At 33.7% G+C, this 20,110-nt stretch overlaps 1 protein-coding gene across 1 annotated transcript in view; it reads right to left on the bottom strand.

The window, feature by feature from the left end:
- Positions 1 to 20,110, bottom strand: part of tok (tolkin) — a 99,192-nt gene that overhangs the window by 7,866 nt on the left and 71,216 nt on the right. Inside the window, exons 3-8 of the mRNA XM_065516352.1 lie at positions 5,000 to 5,280; positions 4,420 to 4,940; positions 2,128 to 2,421; positions 1,835 to 2,071; positions 1,031 to 1,589; positions 669 to 867 (exon numbers count right to left, since the gene is read on the bottom strand). Coding sequence (XP_065372424.1) covers positions 669 to 867; positions 1,031 to 1,589; positions 1,835 to 2,071; positions 2,128 to 2,421; positions 4,420 to 4,940; positions 5,000 to 5,280 — 2,091 coding nt within the window. The remainder of the gene's footprint in view (positions 1 to 668; positions 868 to 1,030; positions 1,590 to 1,834; positions 2,072 to 2,127; positions 2,422 to 4,419; positions 4,941 to 4,999; positions 5,281 to 20,110) is intronic.

Here is a 20,110-nt window from a genome sequence, read left to right as displayed (position 1 = left end):
TCATGTAAATACTTTCTAAATTTGTATCAAAAGTGTTGCAAAACACAGTTGGATCTTTCAGGCAACGATGACCAGCTGATAGATTCATGAACTATGAGGGCTAATTCGCATTTATTATTTTGGAAATATTATTGGAACATATTCAAGTTTCAGAAGATCATTCTCTTTCACTACCAAGCTTTTTCAGCGATGCTAGTGACCTTTTTTAGATTATTGGCCTCTAAAAGCCAAAATCAGTCATCAATAGCTATAACTGAAACACATTGTGAAGTCTCAACGATAATTAGAAAAAAAAAATCAACTGTTTAATTGGTCCTTCCTCAAAACATAGTAAAAGTTTACTCAACATATCGTATTTCTATGGATTATTTTAGTAGTTAATGCCTCATCCACATTATGCTTAATATATAGCACCTTGCAACTACTTACTATTTTTATACCCATTTCATCCTCGACTTAAATAAAGTCTAACAACACCTTAACATGTTTAATTTATTTTCTTTCCCTCCAATGTTGATATTTCCATCATCACAAAATGTTAAGCTTTAAAGGAAAATCCCTCTAATGCTTTACAAAGTAAAACTTCTTTTTTTTTTGTAGAAAAACTTCCATTACTCTGGATTTTCTTTTATTGTAGCTGCATTTACTGCTGCAATTGTTATTCTTACCCTCAAATTCAGCTTTAAAACCACGATGACCCTCGGTACGATGAGTATTTACATAAGTCAACAGCATGCGGCTGGAAACGGTTGTTAGAATTTCAGTACTAACTTTGCCACAAAAACGAGCAATCAATGGAGATTTGTGCCAATAGCCATCACGAATTTCCAAATAATCTGATTGGCAGTTTAGCGATTTGAAAATATTCTACGAAATAGAAGGAATAAAATAGAAAGAAAAAAAAATACTGTGAAAATCATACGTTGTTGCAAGTTTGTTAGTAAGTGTTAATGTCCACTACGTATAAGTTTAGTATTAGTCTATGTGTAAGGGAGTGTAATTAAAAACAATTAATTGACTATTTACATACCAAATTTTCCAATTTCAAAACCACTCTTTCGCCATGTGTGGCCGTTATACGCCACTCACAATGTTCGGTTTCATTGGTTAGAGCTCCGGCTGTATAGTACGAAGGACTGGCAAATATGCCTGCATTCTCTTGGAATGTGCGACCACATTTAGGACATCTATACAATAAATTAGCCTGGGAAATATCGCCCGCACTCAAACGCAAACGTTGTCCAATTTCTGGCCTCTTCTTGCCCTTCACTTCGATGGGCAGTATGGTGTCTAGGTAGGTGCCCTTGGAGAAGGTGTTGCGTGCATAGTGCATAATCGAATCATAATCATAAGCCATGCCCAGTGAATCGACTTCGTCTGGTGTTAATTTATTAAAGTTGTAATCCTGTCCCTTCATGATGTTGTTGTGTTCAATGATAACATGGTTGCCGCGATCTGGACGGGTGTGTTCGTGCCAAAAGCCAACAACATGGCCCAATTCATGAACAACAATGCCAAACTTATCACAATTGCGGCCAATCGAAATGGCCTGTGGACCATTGCCACGCTTGCCAACAAACGAACAGCAACTGTAAACATTTACACAAAAGAATTTCCCAAAAATTAAAACAAGCAACCAAAAAAAAAAACAAACAAAATAATGTAACAGAAACATAAAATTGGTAAATTGTATTGAAATGCCATTGTCCAACACTTTAAATGGAGTGTAAATTTGATAACGAACACATACAAGAACTCACACACTTTATACATATGTATAGATAGAGTGTAGAATTACATGTAGATAGTGGTAAATTTACACATTGTTACTTACCCACAGCCACGTATAGTGAAAACAATGTAATTGGGATGATTTTCTGGCTCTCGTTCCACAAACTTAATACAAGTCGAGTTCTCCCAATGTCGCATGGCTTGTTTAAACAGAGCCTTATGCAGACCACTAAAATTACCATCGATTTCATAGGGTATAACACCATAATCCCAGACACGTTCTTTTTTCGCCGTTACAGCTCTTGGCAGGCGTCTGTGTTCGCGTACAAAACTAAATTCACTGTAAGAACACTGAAATTAAAATTGAATGTTTTTTGGAGAAAATATGTAACCTACTCCTCTTCCTGTTCGGCTTCATAGGCAGGCACTATGTCCACTGGCCTATCATAGTCTTCATCATTAAAGTTTTCCGGCATTTTGGAATATCTCATTTCATTGTTGGATGTATCATTTTCTACTTCGCTGAAATTGTTAAATTTTTCATTGTAAAATACATTAGTTTCGATGTGATGATTTTGCTGCTGTAACTTTTTTGTTTGTCTAGATTTGCCCACTGGTCGATTGAGTTCATCTCTTAATTGTTGTAATTTTGCATTGTACTCGGAGCGATGGTGATGACCATAACTGCGTCTATTGAAAAAGAGAATTTTATGATTTTAGAGAAGATGTAGAAGCTAATCTTTGGTTAATAACGAAAAACTGTTACAGAAAGGATCATTATTTTGATATTCCCTCTACTTCATTCTGAGATCTGTGTCGAATCTTACACAAACATGCATCCATGATTATTACTATACTGAAATATAATGGACTAATAATTGACTGTATTGTTATTCTCGGTAGAATGTCTTATGTTTGTTTTTACTGAACTTATTTCTACCGAATTTTATAGCAATTACAAGATTTCTATGAACAACCATGAAAATGACATGTGGTGATAACCGGACACTGCATTTTTGGCAACCATGCGAGCACACTTGGACTGCCCTTTAACGACTTCTGTAGAAGTTGTCAAAAGGAAGAGGAGGATGAGACCATTTTTCATCTTCTTTTTCATTGCACGGCATTAGGATGATACAATGTATCAATGCCTTCATTAGTACTAGCAATTGGCTACTCAAGCCAGATACGGGAATCTTCACGGAGTGGCAAAGTACCCGTCACTTCTCCTCTTCTCACCACCTTCCTCTTTATTATACCGTACACCACCATAGTGGGGAGGGTATATTGAGTTAGTGCTGATGTTTGTAACGTGCTAAAATATTGTCCCAACAGCCACCTTAATTATATCTGCTCAGAATCACTTTCTGAGTCGATTAAGGGATGTCCGTCCATCCGTCCATGTAAACCTTGTAATCAAAGTACAGGTCGCAATTTCAAAGATAATTCAACAAAATTTTGCTCAAGCTTTCTTATTGTCCCAAGGATGGAGCTTATTGAATTTTGTTGGAATCGGTGCATTATTTCTCCTAGCCCCCATACGATTGCCCTATCTGAAAATAATTAAGCTCTTATAAATATCTTATTTATATTGATATTCAAACCAAATTCAGCACAAAGTAGTTTTATATAAGCCTAACTCGCAACACCAAATTTTGTAACAATCGGTTACAAATCCCATTTAAGATCCACTTCTGAAAATCATTTATGAGTATAGATTTCTTAAAAATTTTGGTATTCAAATAAAATTCAACACAAATAAGTTTCATATACATATATAGAAGACGTGCCACCTAATTTCAAAAGAAAATTTCACGGTGTAGGGTATCATATGGTCGGCCTTGACCGACTATACTTTCTTAATTGTTTCTCCTACTTCTGATTCTATCTGATTTTCCCATTCTCTTTTCTTCTCTATCTGGCCCTCTTCTATTTCTATTTTCAGGTTACACAAAGAGACCTAATGTTTGGATCCAAGTGTGCTGCTCTCTTTCCTGTTTCTACCATGCAGCTGCCTGTCAACCTAACCTACGATCAACTAAAGACCAATCCTCACATAATTTGATGGAGTCATTTATGGTTTAATAAAACGTATGTCGAATATCAGAATTTATATTAGATGTATGAGTGTTCAACTAATTGTCTGAAGGAGGTTTCATATGGGGCTAGGTTCAAATAAGGGTCTCGAACAATTTGAAAGAGATATTCTTGTTAATTTGTTAAAAATTTTTAGAGTTTTGTTTGAATTGATTCTCTCCAAATTATGTAATTATTGAATGTTTTTAGACCATTGGTAGGCTTTCATATTGTTGAGATTACGAACATTTTCGTGAATTTACACGTACACAATCCGAAAGTAAACAAAACACACAGCAAGAGCGTAAAAAATACAAATAACTCATTTAGTTGCAAACAATAGAGCGTAAAAATACAAATATTTCATTCTGTTGCTTGATGTTGTTACGGATTTTTTATTTTTAACCCATACGTGCACACAAACTACAATTTCTCTTTTTGCGCTTCCCTGTTTTAGACTAACTTTTGCTGGATTAAGGGTTAGATTACATCCTGGGCTGCGTTAAATCGATTCAAATTATAATTGTAAATCGATAGATTATACTTGGACCTTTATTTTCATGTCGTCCCCAGTTTTATAGTTTCTTGAATAGTTGAAAAGTTTCCACTCACCTATGTTTCCTGCCCCTGCGATGTCTTCTCTTAACAATCGTACTGCTGCCCTTTATCTCCTGAATTTCATCCAATTTCATGCCATTACCACCAGCATTACTATACACATTGGGTAGAGTTGATCGTTGTGAGGGCAATGCTGTGGGCATTATAACCACTTTACGTTCCGATACAAAATTATTACCCGTATCCAATTCAATATCTTTTGTATTCGACTGGATTTTACGTTGATCCACATTACGATTACCCAAACCAATCGATGATTTATTGTATTTTTCCTCCTCAGTTTGAGATTTTTCCTTGGCCAACAAGCTAAAGTCGTATTTTTCACCTGAGGTATTAAATGTTTTATCCAAAGGCCCCTTATCTGGGCTTGTATGTTCAATTTGTAGATGCTTTTTTGTCTCTAACATTATGGGATATTTGCGTGCAGGCAAAGTTTGTTCTTCCGAGGAAATAACTTCATTTTTCAAATTGATGGAGGCATAATTGCTGGAGGGTTTTATTAATTCATTGGCAGACTGGCAGAAATTAATTAATATACATTAAATTATTATTAGTAATCTGTAGAAACACTTACCTGCATAAGATCATTATCTAGTTCAGGCTTATTACTGGGCAATTTAGTTTTTCTTCTTATGATATCGGTAAGACCTTCTTCCTCTACCTGTAAACCTTCATGATAGACTTCTTGCTTTAGAATTTCCAGTTCCTTTTGAAAGGTCTCATTGTATTTAGAGGCTGGCTCTTTCATGGGAGCATCAGCTTGGGGCTCCTCCCAGGCTTGAGTACTGGCCACTAGGGGATAACCCTCATCATCATACTCCACATCAGGCAAAGCTATATCACCCATAAAACCACCTGCAAATGATAATTAAAATAAGTAAACATTATTTTTTGATTGAATAAAACTATTTTAAATAATGTATGTATCTATTATTATTCTATCACATACATCCATCAGCTGCCAACATGTTTATTATAATTAACCATTTTCAATTTTGTTGTTTCCTCCCAAGCGACAGCATTTTTCAATTAAATATTATAATAAATTTAATATCAAATGTAAATAAATATACGCACTTAAGTTTAAACACACAGATGTGTGCTCCAATTATTTGCCGGAAAACAAATATTTATCCATTTCATACAAAAAAAAATACAAAAAAACGAAATCAACATAATAACACTTTCAACTTAATTATCAGGTAATTATAGTTTACGTATTTATACTCAGTTTGCATTCTATATAAATCTCCATAAAGTAATAATTTCACTGTGACTGGCATAGTGCTTTCAAATTACTGAGTAAAAGGATAACGAGTATTTGCATATTTCTTACAATATAAATTACCTAAAAGTAACTACTCAGCAGTTTTTCATGTAATAAATATATCCCTTAGGGACAGTAATTAACACTAATATCTGATCATTTGATTGCTTAATGTATACATCCCTGGTAATCCAGCGTGAAGTCAATTGGTTACTTTATACATCACAGGTAATCTAGCGGGAACTCAGTTGGACACCGTTAGTAATCTATTGGAGAGTAATCGGAGAAAGGTTTGTTTACAAGCAATCTGTTATTTGTCTGTTTAGGAGACTGGCTTCCGATAGAGATCTAGCAAGGTAACTGACTATATGTAACCGGTATGTGAATCCAATGCGTTAACTTCTTTGGACCAGCTATTAGATAGTATTTATACCCTACACCACCATAGTGGGGAGGGTATTATGCGTTTGTGCAGATGTTTGTAACGCCCAAAATATTGGTCTAACCTTAAAGTATACCGATCGACTTAGAATCACTTTCTGAGTCGATTAAACGATGTCCGTCCGTCTGGTCGGTTCGCCAGCCAGCCAGCCGGCTGTCCATGTAAACTTTGTGCGCAGAGTACAGGTCGCAATTTTGAAGATATTTTGATCAAATTTGTTACACGTTATTTTTTCGGCCCAAGGACCAAGCCTATTGAAACTGGCTGAAATCGGTCCATTATTTCACCTAGCCCCCATACAAATGTCCTTCCGAAATTGGACTTTATCGGTCATAAATTTTTAATTTATAAATGTATCTCCACAAATTGCCCTCCAAATAAGTTTTATATATACAAAATTCATGTCATAAAATTTTGTTACGATCGGTCCATAATTAGTCATAGCTCCCATATAGACCCGCTTCCGAAAACCACTTTAACGTGCACAAATCGCTTAAAAATTTTGGTATACTCACAAAATTCAACATAGTAAACTTGCATAGAGACATAAATCACACGACCTAATTTCATTGTGATCGGTCCATAATTGGTCATAGCCCCCATATAAGGCCCACTTCCGAAAATCACTCAAAAATATAAATTATTGAAATTTTAAAAGAAAAATGTTTTTGCTCTTTTACTTAGTGTAGGGTATTATATGGTCGGGCTTGACCGACCATACTTTCTTACTTGTTTTGTAATGTATTTGGGGTCAATTGACCTCTGCTGGGGAGACCTAGCTATTCATCTAAATGATGTGTAAAATCACCCTGAATTGCTGGGTACTTTTCCAGTATCCCTTATAAACTGTAATTGTCATTAATGTCGGATATATATTTTGGGTCATTTGACTCGTATGTGATCTTTGTAGTGCAGAGAGAAATCAACTGGTTACTTCATACATTCAATGTAATCTAGCGTGAAGACAATTGCCACTTAAGTGTCTCTAAGTAATCTAGAGTGTAGTTTAAACGTTTCCTTTTTGTACTGCACTTTAGAAAGTATTTATTTTACCCACCAGAAGTAATCTATTGTAGAGTTGTCGGAGAATGGTTTGTTTGAAGCCTTGACTACTTTGGCCCAGTTATCAGACAGGATCTATGTAATGCATGTCTCCTGCTTAGCTAGTTATGTAACTAGTTGTCATCCTAAATGTTATGTAAAATTACTAGTTTGGATAATTTTCCAAGAACTGCAGTATTATAACTATGTATGTTTGTATGTATGTGTAAAACATAATCACGTCCAAACTACACAACCGAAATAAATTGGATTCTCCAATAAATGTTTATTATTGTCCTAAGTAGTTTGGTATTGAAAATCAGTGAAATCGGTTAAGTATAAAAAATATTAAGGACTAAAATGTGAGACAACCTCAAGCAATTTTGTCAACATTTAAAAAAATAAAGATTTCATAACTTTTAAATTACAAAATTGTCTAGTAATATTGAATAATCGAATGTTAAAGAATTCAGCAGCACTAGACTGCTTGTCTGCATTTTTGTCTGCCTGTAGGTATGAGTGGCGAAATAAATTTACATTAATACGAAATATTTAATAATAAATTATTAATGATGAGTGTGTATGTGTGTTTTTAACACATCATAATATATTGGCCCCGCGGTTATTTATTTAATGTAACAAACATAAATTAAATATTACATTTGTTAAATATTTAACTTATGAAATTTCCTGTGCTACATATAAGCACATACTTTGAGGCAGATTTAATAAATTTAATAAAATCTGATACGTGTATTTAAGCAGAAATCTGATGCCTTTAAATTCGGACTCATTAGGTGGGAGATTTGTACGAGCAGGCGGCTAGGCTATCATATCACTTGTTATATTAAGGACCTTGTAGAAATTGTAAGGCATTCAGTAAAATGGATTGTAATTTGTGTAGGTGACCGACCTTAAAGATTACACTGTGTGTAATTTTTGGAGTCATGGAAATATAACCATATACGGACACCACTACGTGATAAATGACCAACAAATTCTCAGGCTCATATCTTGAAAGCAGTTGGGAATTTTGATTTACTCTCTGAGGCAAAGTTGAATCATGTTCTAGAAAGTTGTTTATTGCGATCTTAGGTACATTTTTGTAGTTGTATGGACCTGAACAGGGGAAAAAAGGTAAACAAAATAATTTTTTAAAGTTTTTTGCGATTTTGATCTTAAAGATGAAGTTTTTTTGATTTTATATGTTCCAAATTTTTGTTCTTTATGACAAGTTATAACTACAACTTTGCCTCAGAGAGTAAATCAAAATTCCGAACTGTTTGCAAGATATGCGCCTGAGAAAATGATCACTTTTTTGCAAAAATGACACCGAAGCCCCAAATCTTTGGGGGCCCATAAAAAAGTACATGACTGGGCAAAACTGGGAGACACGGCTCTTTTTTTCTAGTCTTTCATCACGTAGTGGTGTCGGTATATTTTTTTCTTGTTGCACTATGTTATTAAGCGTTTTCAGGATGCAATTCTAGGGAATCTCCCTAAAATCACACGATGCTAAAGTGACTTCTCACATCGGCCTACAACATGTAAGAACTATGCTGATTGGCGAAAAATTACCTCAGAGTAATGCACAATTTCTGCACTACATGAGCATCTCACTTTTAGTGGAGCAATTCTTAGCAACCCTTTTTACCACCTTGATTAATACAAAATGGCTTGAACTGAAATCAGTGAAGCCGAAATTACGACTGAAAGCAGTCAAACTTTGAAATGTGGAAGTTTATTAAATTTTCAGATGTCGATATTGTTATGAAAATGAACTATTAATTTAAATTTAACTGTCTGACATGACTGCTTGCAACATTCTTATGTTTATAAACATTTCCAGTGCTCGAAACTTCTATTTATCAACAATGTTGATATCACGCTGTTATTAACATTGTGTGTAACTGTTAAGGCTGCTAAAAGCTCTAGAAATAGAACATTCTAGTTTTGTTTATTTATCAACAATGTTGATAACACGCTGTTATTAACATTGTTTGTAAGTATAACAACATCAACTGTTAAAGCTGCTAAAAGCTATCGAAATAGAACATTCTAGTTTTGTCCGTTAGATAGAAAATGCCTGCAACTACTTGAAGATGGCAATGCGTATATAAATAGTAAAAGCAAGTTATATTTTTTTTGGGGCTCAAGCATAATTTGAAAGCAAATATTTTTGAGATTTTTTTCAGATTTTTCGGAAGCAAAGGTTGCTCAAGTCGAGTTTTTGCCAAAAATCGGGTTTGTCGGCCTTTTTTGAGTTTTCTTCATAAATTTGTCAAAAAAAATACATCGTTTTAATTTGTTAACCATACTGGGTACCGCAAGAATATCATATGTCTGGCCTACCTCAGACCTTGTCAGACAATATAAGTTTACTGTATCAGCTAATGTAATAGATATTGCCTGTAATGCTGAGCCTTGATTTCAATATTATTACACACTGATTGCGTTTCTAAAACCACAAAAATGTATACAAATTCATCATAGTTCACTTCTCTTATTGTAGTATTAAAAGGAAAATGAATTTAATTTAAATTCATTACAATTTAAATATTAATTTAAACCAAACATTTCATTTTCAGTAAGATTAACATTTAAATTCTTCATTTTAACCTACTGACATAGGTTTCCTGTTTACTATAAGTTTAATCCTTACAAGTGACAGCTATATCCTTATTCATTCATTTGTTCATTTTGATTTTGTTTGTTCTACTTTTTTTTGCATAAAACCTTTAACTTTTGGTTTAATGATTTTATTCACAGCCAGCACACACATAAGAAATCATATAAAAAGTATAAAACATATACAGACAAAAAATATTCCGGCTGACATTTAAAATGGCACATACGTTGGTTTAAATACTATATTACCAGGCGATCATTAGGAGTTTTTTTCTTCTTTAGTTTCATTATAATTTTGTTTTCTCTTTTAACGCAACTAAACGAGCGCCATTATTTAACCAGTTAATACTTATACGTGTGTTGGTAATAGGGTTTTTTATTTCCTGGACTTTTGCAATTCTCAGAAGGCAAGGAAGGGAACATCATTTCAACTTTCTAATATTTAGCTTAAAAGAGTAATTGTTTTAATAATGACTCGGTTATTCGTAAAGAATATTAAAACTTTGGCAACCGCCTTAAAGATAACTGGTTAATAACCTACTTCTACTTATTAACATATTTTGTAATTCCTAACACATACAGTATGCATTACTTAGAAGTAGTTATGTAATGACTTGCGAATGAGCAGTGCACGATTTACAATTTTTTGTATTTCACTTTTCAGAGGCTAAACCACTTCTGTTATAAGTCGAAACTAACCACGCTTTCCCTTTTTACTGATATTGATTTGTAAGTGCTTCCCATCAATGAATTTATAGTTTATATTTATTGTGTATCTATTCGTAGGGTTGCTTAGTAAATAGAGTTAATAAAAGAGTTTTTCTATTAGCATTTTAACCCATTACTTGGTAATGGGAATTATTGCTGGAATATAATAATGTTTGCAAAATTTTATGCTGAAAGAGGGAATTAAAGCAATTGAAATTGAGATTTGGAATCTCGACAAAAAACCCTAGTTGTTACATATAGGAACTCACACAAGAAATCACTAACTACCATCATCACAAATTCCAAACGTATGTGCGAAACTGTTGGTAGATTTTATCACACATTTACAAGATGTCTGTGCGAAACAAATAAGAAATGAAAACGACACCAATATTCGTAATATGCTTGTTAAATGACAAAAAGGATAAAGGACACATTGTCATCATCATCATCGTCATCATCAGTGTGAAACTACGCGTACGTCAGCATAAATGACAACCTAAAATTGTTTTCCACTCGCATGTATGTATATGAGAAGTCTGGCAGGCAGTGAGGCATCTTGTCTATTGTCAGAGTTCTAAGAATGAAAGCTGAGAAGAAAAAAAACTCAAACTCCAATTCAAACATATTAAATGTTTGATGAACATTTTCTTTTTTTTTTGTGTGTTGAAGTCAATAAAGGCGTTATTATTTTTATTGTTGTTATGAATTTGTATGTTAACAAAAATTATGAACAAACAATAAATATGTACGTTTATATACCCTGCAGTCCAAAGAAATGCTTTTGCCACTAAAATCTAATGCTAGTTACCCATTAACCACTTGCAAGGCTTTATCCGGCGTAGTTAACAAGTTGATTTCGATGCTGGTCTGAATGTCGCCCATACCTGTATAATATAGATATAGATCTAGCGATTCAGTTGGCCAAAGGTAATCCATTTATTCTCTCTTAGCTATTGAATATTATAGTGTAAACAACAAAGATTTTGGTGAAGCTTATGGTGAATGTGTCTCATCGGTTTCAAAAAGCGAGAGATGGTTTGTGCGGTTCAGAAGTGGTGATTTCGACACGGAAGTAAAATTTGAGCCATTACTCCATGAAGATTGTTGTCAAACTGAACAAGAGCTTGCAAAATTATTGGGAGCTACTACATCAGCAATTTTAAAACGGATTCATCCAAAAGCAAGGCAATTGGGCACCAAATGAATTGAAGCTGAGAGATCTTGAAAGATGATTTTGTATATCTGAAACGCTGAAAATCATTTTTTCACCGAATTATTACTTGCAATGAAAAATGGATCCATTATATTAAACCCATGCGTAAGAGATCGTATGTGTTTGAAACGATCATTGGCCGAACATCGCAAAGAATATGCGGCCAGACATGAAGTTGTAATATTCCATCATGACAATACCTGTTGAAAATTGTTTAAAAAGAAGTGGTTGGGAAATTTTTCCTTACCCACTTTATAGTCCAGACCTTGCCCCGTCCGACTTCTGTTTGTTTCGATCGATGTAGAACGCTCTCTCTGAGATACGCTTCCTTGATTAGTTCTTGGCTTCACGATATGAGCCGTTCTTTTGGCTCGGAGTCCATATGTCGCAAGAAAGATGGGAAAATGCCACAGCTAACAATGACCAGTTAGTGGCAGCATGGTGTAGTGGTTAAAGTGCTTTCCAACAAAACCAAGCACCCCAAGTTCGATCCCTGGCAGAGGACGAAATATGTTCATCATGGTTTTCGAGTTTTTAAAAATTAACTCCCCTCTAAACAATCTATCCAAGAATCCCCCTGTCCTCCCCTCTCTTGGAAAAGAGGTCAGGCAGACCGCCACCAATCCCTGTGTACATGGAGATGCACGATACTCCAATAACTAGGAGTGCAATCTTACATGGGAATTATGCGGAAAAAAAACAACTAATCGTATAAGATGGAGATGCTTTGTGGAAGCCAAATGCTCCCAAGAGGAGTAATGGCGAAAAAACAATGGCCAGTACTTCGACCAATACAATATAAATATATTACAAATGTTTAAGTGATATTCCCAATATTTATTGCAAAAATTTTATTTTTCTCATCAATAAAACTGGCAATCATATATTTTCTACATTAAGCTAGGATTTTATTCTAGCGAAAGTACGAAAATTCTATTATTCAAATCAAAAAAATCTACTTTTTGTTTCAACTATAGAACCCTGCTAAAGATCTATCAAAGTTGCAATATAATTAGTGCAAAATCTTCAATTGATACCTATAATATTGCAGGGTTTGTATATGAATATTAATATTTAGTAGATAAAAGTTAAGGCAAAGTACAGAGTGACAAATATATTAATGAACATTATGCTTAATAAATTTTTATTTCATTATTGATCGACTATTATGACTGGAAGAATATTGTTCCTTTGGAGGCAGTAGAAAAATCTTAAGCCTATTTAAAGCTAGACGACAGATTTTATGTTTTCGACCAGATTTCAAGGGAGGAGCCTTTCTCTTACAGTGCATTGTGTTAGATCTAGAATAATAGGTTATGTGAGGGATATTTGTATTTGGATATTCCATTTGAAATTTTCCTACATTGAAAGCGACAGAAAAGACTTCTGCAGAGTGTTTATTCCACAGTTTATTCTAATATGTTCTGAGATCCACGACTGCAAAGGAAGTTTTTTTAAGCCCGATAAAAAACAATATAAAAATTAAATTTTTTCAACCAATTTTTTATTCGAAAGATGACATTAACGCGGCTGCTCTTGGCGAAGCGCATACTGGATGTTCAATTTTGAGCCACTTTTTCAAGCATTGTTGGCCGTATGTTGGCCTGGAAGGCGTGACGTCACGTGGCCCCACAGGAAATAATCGAGAGGTGTCAAATCGCATGAGCTTGGAAGCCAATTGATAGGTCCATTTCCCAAAATAAAGTTACCGCCAAATTTTGATTTAAATAAATCAATGGTCACCATACAGGACTTATTTCTTTAAAAATGAAGCCGGAGCTCGCATTACGTTCAATGGAGATCGTCACCGCACCATGACAAATGATTTTTTTCTTTGAAAATATGGATGTCATTGATCCGGGCGAGATGTGGTTTCAACACGATGGCGCTACGTGCTCGTGCCTCTATGTGAAGAAATAAATCCGGTTAATACCACATCTCGCACGGATCAAAGTCATTCATATTTTCAAAGAAAAAATCATTGATCATGGTGCGGTGACAATCTCCATTGATCGTAACGCGAGCTACGTATTCATTCCATCGTGCAAACCGCACCAAACGGTGAATTTTTCTGGATGTAATGGAGACTGTAGGGTATGTTGTGGATTGGTTTCCATGCACTGTAATTTTGCTTATTAACAAAAACGCTAAGCCAAAAATGTTCCTCATCGCTGAACACAATGTAGCAATAAAACAGTCGTCTATAAGTTACGCGAATCGATGAGTGATTTTCTAAGTAAATTTTGATAATTTGGTAGATAATTTTGCCAGAGTATACTGATTATAAATGTAAATGAATCATATCGAAATTTTTATTTCAACATCCTTACATTGCCTTTCCTATACGTATGAGTAATGCAATCCCTATAGGGTCACATAAAACTTGTCACCCTTTATTCCATAATATTTGCACATACATACATATGCTGATAAACATAAATTTTTATTCATATTTTCTTATACACATAAATAACTAAAGGGCAGAGATACTTCAGAGATTACATGACAACATTCATATGTTTTTTGTTAAGCTACAGTTTATACATATTAATACAAAAAAAAACATAAGTACAAGATTAAAACACCCACACACAAATAAATATATATTTTCTTTAATACTTATTTTAACAAAAACAAAAATTACCAAAATAAAACCCAGTTAAATCTCCAACTAACTGAACAAAAGAATTTATTAAAATAATGAAATTCAAAACATCTTCAAGTTACCTTGAAACATCTTCTACCTATGTGCCACCAACATATGATTTGTAATTTTGAATTTTATTAATTTTATTTAACTCTACCTTTGCAATTCTTATGTTAGCTGGCTTGTAGCTAACAGTACATATAAATTCTTAATAGAAAATTTCAACGCCCACAACAACAGCGTATTTTATTGAAATTCCTTACAAATACCTTTAATATTACCTTTAAAATGTATTGGAAAGCTCGCGTAATAAGATTCAGTAATTCTAGCTTAAGAATTCTTTAAGAAATTTAACTTTGTCAATGGAGGATTTTGTTGTAATAGAAATTTATTAGAAATTTTTCAATTTGTTTAGCTCCTTAAGGCTAAAGTATTATTTCTTTTTACTTGTATTTGTTATATTGTGTGGCAGAGAAAGATTTTAATACAGCTTTTAAAATAACAAAAAAAAAAGATTAGAAGTGATGTATTAGGTGGTATTGAATCCCTGCACTAGATAAATTCTCAGGATTATTAAAAAAATTAACCACAGTATACTTTTAGATAAAGTTTAAAAACTATTTTTATATGAAACAAATTTGTGGTGAAAAAACAATCGTGTTGAAAATATCTTCTACGAAATTAAAACATTGTCGTTCAGAATTTATATGGCGTTATATATGTATGTCGCAAGAAATGTCATTCCCTTATTACCTACCTCTTTGGGGCATGGTTGTACATCTTGGTAAAGTTCCACACACACCTGTTATGGAACGAAACAGGGATTCCGTAATGCACTTATAGCTTGTTCCTAGTAAGATTTTATTAATTTAAAGAGCCTCCAAATGTTGCTACCTTATTTTCTCAAAATCCCATAAGTTCTTATTAACTTTCCATAATAGATTTCTGTGGTCACCATTCATACGTTTATTCATACACAAAATGCAAAACCAAATCCTTTTTGATTAACTTAAACTCCAAAATTAAAATGTTATTTACTTAAGTTACGGTTAATATTTTTATAACAAACCTTAGAGGGTATAAAGTTAAGGGGTAAACAAAATTTATATTATTCATAAAGGCTGTGGTGTTAAAGACTTAAATGAAATTAAAGGCAGAGTAAATAAGTTTAATTATGATTTAAAATTTAAATGCCTTTGTTAATGCCAAACATAAATGGAATGAAGATTCATTATAAATGGATTTAACATATAACGTTTGTTTGAATACAAATTACATGTCGAACAGGGGGTTCAATTTAAAGGTGTTATACAAGTTTTGTAAAGTATTTCAATCTATTTCATACAATAGATAAAAAATATAAGCAAACATGAGTTATTTCATTAGGTGTCTGTCTTAAAAATGCGGGATTTACAAAAGGATTTACATTAGTGTAAACAACACAGAAGTTTTGCTTTACTTCTTTAATTTGAAAAAAGTGCCGCAGAAGCACTCCGATTGCTCATCAAAGCTTGTGGTGAATGTGTTTCATCGGTTTCAACGTGCGATAGATGGTTTGTTTGGTTCCGAAGTGGTGAATTTGACACGGAAGACAAAGGCTAGCCAAAAAAGTTTGAAGACCAAGAATTGGAGGCATTACTGCATGAAAGTTGTTGTCAAACTTAACAAGCGCTTTTCAAATCATTGGGAGCAACTCAAGCAACAAAATGTGATTCATCCAAAAGCTGGGAAATTGGGTACCATATGCTTGAACGCTATTAAAAAAAATCATTTTTACACCGAATCATTACTTGCTATGAAAAATGGACACATTACAATAATCCGAACCGTGAAAGACGTACGTCGCCTAATCGACACCAAAGCCAAATATCTATGGCGCTAAGGTAATGCTCTGTATTTGGTGAGAGCAAAAGAGCTGCTGAAATCCTAGACCAGACCATCACAATGAACCTGTACCGAACGCAACTGATTCGTTTGAAGCTAACATTTGCCGAAAAACGACCATTTATGACAACGATCGGCCACATTATCCAATACATGTTAAAAACTATTTAGAATAAAATGGTTTGGAAGTTTAGCCTCATCCGCCTTATAGTACAGACCTTGCCTGTCCGCATACTATTTGCTTTGATCGATGCAGAACGCTATCTCTGGAATACTCTTCACTTTGGAACAGAGTATCCGAGTAAACTGGCTTGATTCGTACTTGGGCTCAAAAAAATACCAGTTGTTTTGACAGAAAGATGGAAAAAGATCATAGCTAACAATGGCCAATACTTTAAATAAATTTCTATTGTCTAAATGTTTCAAAATAAAAGCTACAAATTTGGAAAAAAACAAATAACCATAAATATATGTATATGCACTGAGTAAAAATGTTTTTAATTTTTTGAATCGTGAATTTCGTTGAATCCCAGATCTATTAGATTCTATGTAAAATTTAAAATTGCCGCTGTTAAACACCCTTTACTTGAGAATGTAGTAAGTCGGTCGTTCTGTGGGTCCATAGTTTCGTTTCATATGCATGCACACACACACTCACTCACACACACATTTTTAAACACTGTGCAGTATACAATTCAATGCTATTAAGGCATAGTTCCTTAACAATTTTACCTGGTATTAGTTAGAACAACAACTCTAACAGCCACATATAATAGTGTTGCAGCATAAAATCCTTTATTGGGTAAGAGAAAAAATAGAAGTTCAATTCAATAGTAATTCACTTTTAAGGGTCAATAGAATCTGAAGACTAAGAAGAGGAAACAGTGGTATGACTTTCCTGGGACATACGCAGAATTTTCATAAATATGTCTACATTTGATTTTCCTACTTCAATGTACTGGCGATTCTGGGCTTGTTGACAAACACCTTAAACTTCGAATAACCTCATAAAATATTAAATGGTGAAATCTGATTGTGTTCAACCATATTATGATTACACCTCGGCCATAATATGGTCATGTATAAATAAGATAGCTGATCATATTATTATGGTTGTAGCACAATCATAATATGGTTGAGTATGATACCAGCTCAACCATAATATGATTTTAGTTAACCTTTTGAGGTGATATGCATATATTATTGTTGTAGCTCAATCAGAATATGATATTCGTAAGATGGTTATGGAAAAACATAACACTTAGAAGATATGATTATATCGTGGCTTTTAGGACAATTATAATGATATTGTAATAGCTGCAAAACCATAATATGTTTGTGTCCAAACGTATTGTGATTCCATCTCATCCATAACAAAGCTGTGTAAAAATACGACAGTTGTAGCACAATCATATTATGGTTGAACCCAAATTTATTATACTATAAAGTTTTTAAAAGGCATTGCAACATGTGGCCGCGCGTTGTCATGTTGGAATATTAGGGTTTCAATCTGGTCACATATTCTGGACGTTTTTCTTCAAATGATCGCTTGATCGAATCAGTTCCGTTCGGTACAGATTTCAACAGCTCATAATAGATAAACAGTATCCTTTTGCTCCAATCAAATAAAGAGACTTGCTTTAAGGCCATGGATATTTGGAGTTCGTACGATCTCTTATGATTCGGGTTATTGTAATGGATCCATTTTTCATCTCCAATAACAATTCGGTGCAAAAATTATTACCCTTTATAGCGTTTAAGCATAATTTTAGAAATGCAAAATCGTCTATCAAGGTATCTCGGTTTCAATTCGTATGGAAACCAATTTACCAGCTTTTTTGAGGAATCCTGCTGCTCGCCAACGTTTCGAAATGGCAGGTTGAGTAGCTTGCAATGATTTTGGAAGCTCTTGTAGAGTTTTACAACAATCTTCATGGCATAATGCCTTCAATTCTTGGTCTTCCAACTTTTTGGGCTGTCCTGGATGATCTTAGTCTTCCGTGTTAAAATCACTACTTCTGACCTGCACAAACCATCCCTAGAACGTTGAAACCGATGAAACACATTCACCATAAGATTTGTTGAGCTTTAGCGGCCGTTGGTACAAAATTCGACATTTTCGAAGCAAAAAAAACAGATATGTACCCTTCAAAATGACATATAAGTTATTAAAGACAAAATACCAAATACCTCATTTTCAAGTCATACACCCAGTAGTTGGTGACAAACATTTATAACTGCATAGAACATTGTATAGTTATCGCAACCAAGTCCCTTCTCTGTTAATGTCTGCAGAGTATTTATACAATTTTCTTAAAATCGACCGATTTGAAAAACCAGATTAGAATTTTAAAAAGCACATTTCTTTTCATCTAAACGAAAGCACATTTTCCCCAACCCTTTAATTTCTTACCAACTAACCATTCACATTCACACACACAACATTCCCCTATGTGCGTCTGGCTATGTATGATTTTAAGTTTTTTGGGTAAAATACACGCTTGCATGCTCCTGATTGTTGCTGCTACAACGTGTGCTAACGATGCTGATTTTGCTGCTGATGTAGGCCGCCTGCCACACAGTAGCTTAAAAAGGGCTGCAAAAAAACAACACTACAGAAACTTTACACACATGCTGAGACGGAAGTGAGCTACATTTTCCAACCAAACGGAAATGGGTTGAAGCTTAAGCGTGGAGGATATTGTGGCATCAGAAAATAGTGCCTTTTATGCTTCAACATACAACAACGAATGAAATATAGAAAAGAGAAATATTTAGTAGTGTATGAAATACAACATTGCAACAATGTTGCCTATGATGGCAATACAAAATAGTCATATTGTATATACATCATATACATATGTATGTATGTATATAAGTAGGTATGTATAGGGTCTCCGTAACGATATTTGCGATCTGGATACGTAAGAATATGAATACCACCACTAGTGGTCTGAATAGCCAACAATGCGTATGAATGAATTGAAAAGGTAGAGAGATGATTGTACTTTATAGCAAGTAAGTGCTCTTATGCTTGATGTTTTTTTCTTTTTCCTTCAGTATTGTATCTCTACGAGTATGTTATTTTATCCATGTACCACCATACAATTTAGTTAAGTGTGTTGTGAGTACACTGCAAGAAATAATGGAAATTTACTAAAACTTTAAAAACTAGAATATACTTGCTAAAATATTTGGTGTGATTTGAATGATTTAATATGAATTTTTTATTCCTAATTTGTTGCATTACAAAATAAAAAAAATAATTATTTTATATTATAAACTTTTTTTTTAAGTGTATATGATGCGTAAATGCTGGCACACATGTATGTTTTTGTATACCTCTGAATATCTGCATTACCACATGCATTCCATATATACATTCATATGTATGTTCATTAGGATGGCACTTATTTTGCACTTTTTCGATGAATCCAAGGTCTAAAATGGTTTTTAGGCTTCAAAAACTTCTTGCTGATAATTTTAGCAATATCGTAAAACGTTTAAAAATATTACATGTCATTTGAAGTTTCGAGTTTTGGGTTTAAGTAGAAATATTTAAAAAAAAATTGGAAGATTTTATTTTACCCACAAATGTTTAAATATATTGGATGTATGGCTAAAAAATGCGGGATCTTTTCAAATTTTGAACTCTTTTTTGGAAACATTTGTACAATATAAAATTATTCAAAGTATTGGTAATTATTAGCTATGACCTTTTCCCATCTTTCTGGCAACATATAGATTTCGAGCCAAAAGAACTGCTCATCTTTTGAGGCCAAAAACGTATCAAGCTAATTTTGTATACTGTGTTCTGAAGTGAAGCTTATCCCAGAGAGAGCGTTATGTGTC

The sequence above is a fragment of the Calliphora vicina genome, chromosome 1 (assembly GCF_958450345.1).
Source record: "Calliphora vicina chromosome 1, idCalVici1.1, whole genome shotgun sequence".
NCBI lineage: Eukaryota > Metazoa > Arthropoda > Insecta > Diptera > Calliphoridae > Calliphora > Calliphora vicina.
This window is presented reverse-complemented; position numbering and strand designations above follow the sequence as displayed.